This window comes from Anneissia japonica, unplaced genomic scaffold, assembly GCF_011630105.1.
Source record: "Anneissia japonica isolate Jap-2015-1 unplaced genomic scaffold, ASM1163010v1 scaffold1272_len640109_cov177, whole genome shotgun sequence".
NCBI lineage: Eukaryota > Metazoa > Echinodermata > Crinoidea > Comatulida > Comatulidae > Anneissia > Anneissia japonica.
The window spans coordinates 548044-556327 of record NW_022700814.1 but is presented as its reverse complement, the minus strand read 5'-3'; the positions used below and the strand labels follow the sequence as shown (position 1 = coordinate 556327).

The 8284-nt window shown below is 35.5% G+C and overlaps 3 protein-coding genes across 4 annotated transcripts in view; 2 read left to right on the top strand and 1 right to left on the bottom strand.

Moving 5' to 3' along the window:
• The window catches only part of LOC117103440 (nucleoporin p58/p45-like), a 6809-nt gene extending 1783 nt beyond the window's left edge, over positions 1 to 5026 (bottom strand). Inside the window, exons 1-9 of one of the 2 annotated variants that reach the window (XM_033243999.1) lie at positions 4874 to 5026; positions 4326 to 4408; positions 3618 to 3968; positions 3429 to 3512; positions 3222 to 3333; positions 2237 to 2296; positions 1548 to 1802; positions 1265 to 1383; positions 111 to 193 (exon numbers count right to left, since the gene is read on the bottom strand). In XM_033243999.1, coding sequence (XP_033099890.1) covers positions 111 to 193; positions 1265 to 1383; positions 1548 to 1802; positions 2237 to 2296; positions 3222 to 3333; positions 3429 to 3512; positions 3618 to 3968; positions 4326 to 4408; positions 4874 to 4983 — 1257 coding nt within the window. In that variant the 5' untranslated portion in view covers positions 4984 to 5026. Of the gene's footprint in view, positions 1 to 110; positions 194 to 1264; positions 1384 to 1547; positions 1803 to 2236; positions 2297 to 3221; positions 3334 to 3428; positions 3969 to 4325; positions 4409 to 4873 lie in introns of both variants that reach the window. The other variant, XM_033243998.1, reaches the window with a different exon arrangement.
• Positions 5027 to 6471: 1445 nt separating this feature from the next.
• Positions 6472 to 8284, top strand: part of LOC117103441 (magnesium transporter NIPA2-like) — an 18352-nt gene continuing 16539 nt past the window's right edge. The window contains exon 1 of the mRNA XM_033244001.1: positions 6472 to 6597. The gene's annotated coding sequence lies outside the window, so the exon portion shown is untranslated. The remainder of the gene's footprint in view (positions 6598 to 8284) is intronic.
• Positions 8152 to 8284, top strand: part of LOC117103443 — a 2656-nt gene continuing 2523 nt past the window's right edge. Inside the window, exon 1 of the mRNA XM_033244002.1 lies at positions 8152 to 8275. The gene's annotated coding sequence lies outside the window, so the exon portion shown is untranslated. The remainder of the gene's footprint in view (positions 8276 to 8284) is intronic.

The following is an 8284-nucleotide window of genomic DNA, read 5'->3' as shown; positions in this document are numbered from 1 at the left end:
ACAATAATAAAACATAAAAAAATTGATAATTTGATAATTAAATATTTCATTAAATATAATTTCCATCATAAAATTCAAACATTAAAAATCATGTAAATATTTGGCCATACCTTGACTGCTTCATGCACAGTCTGGAGTTTGGCAGCTAAAGCAACAAATGTTTCATTCATCTTAATCATTATTAAGGAAATATCTGGAAATTAATAACAAATTATATAATCATTGCATCAAATTACATTCTCATAAAAATCATTCACAAGCCCTGTCATGTGACATACCTAAATATGTTCATGATGATATCACATTATGACCATATATGGGCATACAACAGTTTTTTCAAAGTCTGGACAAACCTAAAAAAACATGTGACACTTAGGAAATGGAATAACATAAAATACTACATAACTAATTACAATACACACAAAAATTTTAAAAAATAAATAAATATATACGACATTGATATGTTTTAACTGATAAGCCAAAACGGGAAATGAGATCAGAACCATAAACCCCATTAGTGCAATCACAAAAATAGAGAGAATCAAGGAAGAATGACAGAAGTGGAAGAGAATAGAGATATTACAAACATGAGAAACAAATTTAAACAAATTAGACATGCATTTAAAATACCAGAATTAAATTCAATATGAAGTCTAACAAGTGAACAATATACTGAAGATTAGTTAATGCTTTTTGGTTCTTTATATTCCAACAGTTACGATTAATTAGGCCTAGCCTCGCATAAGAATCATCTTGTATCGTAAACACTATTATTAAGTCATCCATTCTCAGAAATTCATTTTGTTATTACTTTCTGTTTTCTGCGTATGAGACAACCCTCGAATTTCAGAAGTTTTTTTGACAATTTTGTATGTCAGGCATACAATTAAAAGATGACCACCTGTTTTACCGTTGGAATTCATACTTTTTCCTGCTTCTTTATTGTCTTGATGTTGCATCTAGCTGGCTGAAAACGGAGCCAAATGTAGGGCTATTCTTCACAAAAATACAATTTTATGAATTTTTGAATGTTTATCAAAATCTTTCTACCCAGTATTTAGAATTGTGTTCATTCATACTGGCATTTAGTAGGTTCATTGCAGTAGTAAATTTGCATGCTATTGAAGATTCACACAAGACGAGCATCTCACACATACAACACAACAACCTGTTTTTTTATCGTTATTTGCTATTTTATGGCTTTTCTTATAAGCAGAGTATATACAATATGTTTTCTTAATATTGTATGATCATTTGTTCATACCTTGGGGTGTGTAGCTGGCAGGCCTTGTGAGTGACAACAGGTGGCTCTCTATCTGCTCAATTTCTTGATGACACAGCTGCATCTGCTCTTCAAAATTCTGAATAAGTCTCTGGAAATATCTGTAAGATAAGTGAATGGCCACAAACATTATTATTATAATTATTATTATTATTATATCATTATTAGCAATACATTAATATAATTACAGTGTATTATTATTATTAGAAATATATTACCATCACCACTAATTACTATAAATTAAATCCTTATTATAAGTACGTACTCTGCAGGGGCGGTATGGTCCATCTGCAAGGCACGGGGTATGTCATGGGTTCGGTGCGCCATGTCGGCATTCTTTAGTTCATATGCCGAGTCCGTCTTAAGCTTATAGATTGCCATGGTGTTCCGCTGCAGACTGTTGCCAACAACGGACAGCAGTTGACGTAGAGCTAGCATGTCTTCTTTCACTTTGTGCATCGGCTTCGGTGAGAAACGGCCGATCTCCTCACGTATGGCCTTCTGTTTTTTCACATACTCTCTGAAGGAATTGTATAGAATAATCAATATCCTTGTATAAGATATGATATATAAAGATCTGTCAAACTATCAATTTTCTTTGACAAACACTGTTGTATACCCATATATAGTCATGATGTGCCTATATAAGGTCATGATATGTCATCAACCATATTTAGGTTGTATGTCACATGTTGCTGTCAAACAAAATTTAATAGCCTGCACTGGGCTTTTATACTACAGTACCCTTGAAGGGATTAGACCAGACGAATACAAAACTGGTAAACTACTCGGCTGCATAATCAAGGTTGCTTCAGCTTGCGGCATTTCATTATACAAAAACGTAAATAATCTGAATAATATATTATGAAACAACATAACAATATTATATAATATTATGAAATAACATGAAATTTGAAAAACTTGTAAAAAATTCACAATGTACTGTAAACTTACTTGAATTCATTTACTGTTACACAAATTTCATTTGGTAGCGATGTTTCTTTAACAGCTTTACTATAATAAAATGGAAATTTATATTTTATTAGGACACTATGTTTGAATTATAAACTAGCATAGTCATAAATCATACCATACTGTCGAATCATGAAACTGTGGACTTTCTCAAGCGGTAAAATACACACTCGACACGTGAGACTTGTACATATCGAATGAGTTTCAGATATCACCAGTGCAAATCAACCACCATGCCCATGTAATCCCCCATGGATTTTCCTGAGATATACCTTCATAAAAAAAACCGAACAAAGGTAAAGGAGCCATTACTGGCTGATTTGAACGGGAATGACCCAATAGTCAGACATACAATTTGTTATAGTGTGACTAACAATTGAAATTTTGTGTTTAAAAAAAGGGTAAATACAGCAATAAAAAATATATTTGTTGGGATAATGTATGAAGACGTGTAATACACTATTCAGGTCACACTCCATTGCAATTGGTTGCTATGTGGTAATCCAAAACTGATTACTCCCAATTGCAATTAGCAAGCGCATTCACACAACATCAGACATCAGAAGTTAGCGGTTTGGAGAGAATTCACTTTGGTGTCAGGCTTTCAACCTGTTATGCTCTCTTGGCATGCTGCTAAACTGTCATGTTGTACTTCATTGTTTGTTTTTAATGTTTTTTTGTACTACTACTATTATTATTATTATTATTATTATATGAATATGCCAAATCTATAATAAATTAATAAATAAATATAATGGAATGGGAGGTCAAACAGTATTAGGCCTCCGGTGGCTAGACCTACAGGTTGACTGACCTCTGCTGCCAATCGGTGCCTGTGCAATTTGTTGCAATCAGTTGCGATTGGATTCTGTGGCAAAAACTGTGATATCGATTACTTATCACTTACTATCGGCAAGCTTTCACACACGAATGTGTACACTCTGACTGTCCTCTTCTGGAAACCTACCTTGTACTAGAGGCTCCATTAGTAGTGTTGACTGTAGTAGTTTTCAATGAAGCTGGATCCACCCCTCCTAATCCTTTACTAGCTGTACTGACAGAAAGGAGTGCCGCTGTTCCTATAGATAAATATATAGAAATACTCAGCCCATGAACACAGAAGCTTTGACAATCACTGAGAAATCTTAAGTTAGTATTAAAATAAGAATCCTACCTCCAAGTCCTAATCCGGCTCCAAGACTAGGAGGTTTTTTTGCACCAAGACCACCTGTACCCAGGCCACCAGTTCCAAGCCCACCTGTACCAAGACCACCTGTACCCAGGCCACCAGTTCCAAGCCCACCTGTACCAAGACCACCTGTACCCAGCCCACCAGTTCCAAGTCCACCTGTACCAAGACCACCTGTACCCAGGCCACCAGTTCCAAGGCCACCTGTTCCGAGACCACCTATACCTGCTGCTCCTCCTAAAGTGAGACCTGCTCCTGTTGTTCCAGATAAGGCGTTGGTTGTGCCTCCTAATGTTAAACTGTTTGCAGTTGTTTTAGCAGAAAATGAAAGACCTCCCAGGGAAGCTGTAGTTATAGCTGTAGAGGTTGCAGTACCACCAAGCTTCAGTGTTGGTGCCACTTGTCCAGTGGTTTTAGCACCACCAAGATTTAGGCTTGTGGACCCTTGACCACCCAACTTGAATCCTCCAGAAGTTAGGCCAGTAGTTGAAGTAGTGTTTGGAGTGCCTAAAAACGATCCAGTATCTGAAGAAATAATGTATTTGAAAAAAAAGAAATGTAAAAATAATAAAAAAAACTCCATAGTGATTTTATCATAATTAGTACAAAGAGTAATCAAAGAATCACACTATCACTAACAATAAAGTCTTCATTCAATTCATTTTAAAATGTTTTTTAAAAATACAAATAAAATACTGATACTTTTTAATTTAATATAAACCACTTAAAAATACAAAGCAATCTTGAAAACAAAAACTTACTTAGGTTTTAACAAAAATAAATAAAATTTATTTACATTTTAGAACTATGATCATTTATATTAATTAAATAATAACAATTTATAGATATCTTGTAATTTAATAATACAGTATATATATTTACTAGAAACTGGTTGGGTTGGTGTCGCTGAAGTGCCAAAGCTAAATCCACCTCCAACAGTTCCCGGAGTAGAATTTTTTCCAGCCCTATATGAAGAAAAAAGATATATTAATTTTATAGCTGAATATATTGAGAATATAAAATATTTAATCCATTAATAAAAAAATAAATATATAAATGTTAAGCATTAAAATCATATAGATAATTCTCAGTCACGTATAAAAGGTTTAAATCACAAACATGTAGAACAATCTCACTTCATTTGTACCAGCCAGTGCCTTCCAATACAATTTTTAATCAAAATAACATCACATACATTTTTCTTTTTTTTTTTTGTATAATCTTGCATGAGACTTTTGTTTTTGCATCATCATGAATGCATGTGTATATATCCCGCTAGCCTACTAGCTAGTTAGTAGGCCTAGCCTAGGCTAGGCCTAGCCTAGCCTAGACTAGGCCTAGACCTTACTTAACCTATTAAATGAGAGTATTATATTAAATAATACGATTTTCAACCTCTGATTTATATAAAAATAACTAGTCATTTATACCCTTGACTTCCAAAACTGAAGCCTCCACCAGTTTGTCCACCTAATATCCCTGTTCCTGTCGTATTTACAGCTGACTGTCCGCCGAACGAAAAGCCACCGGAGGCCGCCATTTTGCTACTGATTTCTGATTCAATGATGACAGTAAATTACATGTAACTGCCGCCCTCAATTGTATTGGCCTCTTAAAGACATGAGAAACATACATATTATCACTTTTTTTTAAAATTGTTTTTAGATTAAATTATTAATTTTAAATATTCATACCAATTACTATAAATAAAACAATCTAATACCTTTGCCGTAAAAGAATATTTTTATCAGTACAGTAAAATGTTTTTGATGAATTTAAGATTTACTTTTTGCAAAAGATCGTTTTGCGAATCAACGTGCAATTAATCACTTTAAAACTATTTTGAGCTAACAATTAGCATTGCCGAGGCTCAAGCTTTGCCTGGGCCCGGGGCCAAGCACTGGCGTATTAGGAGTGCCGGGGTGGGGGGACGCACGCCCCTCCATTAATTACTCGTGCTCCCCCAATCTCCCTCCCCTTAAAAACTTGCAAGTAGTTAAATATCACCTAAATATCACCTTATTTCACAGTTAGCACCCTTTAACTGATCACCAAGCCCCCACTTCACATTCGCGCCCATAATCAGCACCGCATTTCAAGACTTCATACGCCACTGAAGCAAAGGGGGAAAGCCCCGGTGGGTTTCGGAGGAAAAGCCTATAACTGCATAGAAAAAAGTTGTTTTTTAACGTTAACAATTTTACAATTAAATATATAGGCCTACCTACTTTCATAAAAATAATGTTTAGTCATTGTTTTTCCATATGCTAAGTTAAAAAAGTGGGTTTTGAACTATAGACGAATGCTGAATGTGGAAAAAAAATTGGTATTATGTCTCTTAGTTACTGTGCTGTTGATCTTGTCACAGTGGCCAGCGAATCCAGAATTGTTCAAACGGCGGTAGGGGCACAACAGTTTCAAAATAGATAGGCCTAAGTAGCACATAACATTAATACGCATTGATATTTTTAAAATTTAGTGGCAAAACTGGGAGGGGAAGGAGCGTGCGCTGCCTCCCCGTGCCCCTTACTGGATCCGCCCCTGTGTCACACTACACCCGTGATTTGCACCAAGTTCTGACACATATATATACGTAAAAATAATTTAAAAATTTATCATGAATTACAATTACAGTTAGTTAAGACTACTCCCATTTACAAATATAGGCCAGATAAATCGTAAATCTATAAATACAGTTACAAAACTATATAATTCAATTACAAATATAATTTTTTTTCCTATAGTTTTAAGATAATAGTGCTTGCTATCGGCCATCTGGTAGTCGGATTTGCCAAGACTGTAATTCAAACAAGGAATAATTATCAAAAAGTGCCAAAAACATTTCAGAACTTTAGTGCACAGAGCATTTTTTGCATTTAAAACAAATACAAGAATAGGGCGACGATTCGCCCTTGTTATAGTTCGCGCTTTGGAGCTATAAATAGGTCCGTATACTGTACCTCCTTCCTTGGTCCATGTTCGCACTAATGCATCCGCTCGAACTTGTATCCGCTCGAACTGACATCCGCTCGAACTGTCATTCGCTCGAATCAAAGAGTATAAATTCCGTCCATATACTCTTTGCTCGAATTACCAAAAAAATTGATAACATTTGTACAAAAGAAAAGTCAAGATAACAAATGCTTCTTCATTGGTATGAACGTGTTGTTGTTTTTTTTAAATAATTTTGTTATCAACATTGATGCCAGAAAGATGTTTTTAAAGGAGGTTCTAATCTAAGCTAGGCTTAGGCTAGGCCCTAGGCTCGCTACATTCTATTACTACTAGCCTAGGCCTAGGTAGGCCTAGGCTAGGCGTAGGTAGGCCATAGCCTCTCTCACCATGCTACTGTAGTAGGGCCTAGGACAGGTTAGTAGTATTATTAGGGCCTAGGTTACAGTTGGATGGTCCTTCTGACATCATCATCATCATACATTATTAGACTAGGCCCCCTAGGCTAGTGGTTTAGTCACCTGCCGTCCCGCACCACATAGTTACCAACCTGAGAGATTTGAAATGCGTGACTACACCAGTTGAGTGGGAATCGGGTTCCAGTCACATTCATGGTTGGCTGGGTTGTTTTGCTGGGAAAAGAGAAATTTCCTCGGTAAATTGATTCTCGAACGAGATAACGAAAGCTCTAATGATTCAAGCTCCTGCATGACCGTTTTTATATTCACTAATTGGCAATTTCTTATATTTTTAAATACATTTTCCTATGAATTAGTGATAATTCGTTATCATGCGTAGACTTTTGCTAAATGCGTGACAAGTTTCTGATCGCACTGTGTCTCTGCAAAATGCATGTTTCACCCAAAATCACTTTGAAATGCGGGACCGTCCCGCACGATGCGAGACGGTTAGTAACTATGCTCCATGCGGAACAGTCCCGCATTTCAAAGTGATTTTGGGTGAAACACACATTTCAGGGGCGGATCCAGAGATGCTCAAATGGGGGGGGGGTGCAAAAGTTGGGCCGACGAGACAACACCATCCTAGGGGGTCCGGGAACATACCTCCCTTGAAATTTTTGTGTTCTAGACGCCAAAAAATAACATTTAAGGCATTCTGGGCTATCATTTTTTTTCTTTTTCTTTCTTTTTTTTCTTTTATTTTCTTTTTTTACCTCCTAAAAAGGGCCCCCCCTTTAAATCCGCCCCTGCATTTTGCAGAAAAAAACACATGCGTGATCATAAATTTATCACAAAATTTCAGTTCTTTAATATGTAAAAGATTTATAAATATAATACCAAATTGCTAGTTTAATTAACTGAATTTAGAAATTCCTAAAAATGTAAAATATTTAAAGACTGAAATTTTATTTTTTGTGTTCCACAAAAAAATAAACGCGGACGAATTTGTTATGTTAGATTTTGTGATAGGTCTGCAAAAAAATATATTACTGTAGGTGCCTGAAACTTTAGCCTAGAAACGCTGTTAGGCTAGGCCTAGCCTTACTTTGTATCTAGGTTATAATAATACTGTTATCATGATAAGAACAGCCGACATGGTATTTTCCGTTGCCAGTATTGACATTTGTGAAATATAATTTTTCATTGCAAGCAATTTCAAATTTGTTAAAAAAGTGATTCTGACTGAGATTTTGACAATTAAACAAACATAATGTATCTCAGGCCTACTCGATCATCAGCAGTGTGCGAGATGCGAAGTACAATAACCAATCTCAATAGAGAGGGCATACTTTATTTATCGCTCACGATCGTATCGGTGGTGTAAGCAGTTCAGTAAAACAGATGAATTAATGTTTTTTGTTTTTTTTTAATTAATTGTGGGATGAATTAATTTAAAATACCTAAATGGCGTTCGGCAAGGTTGCATAT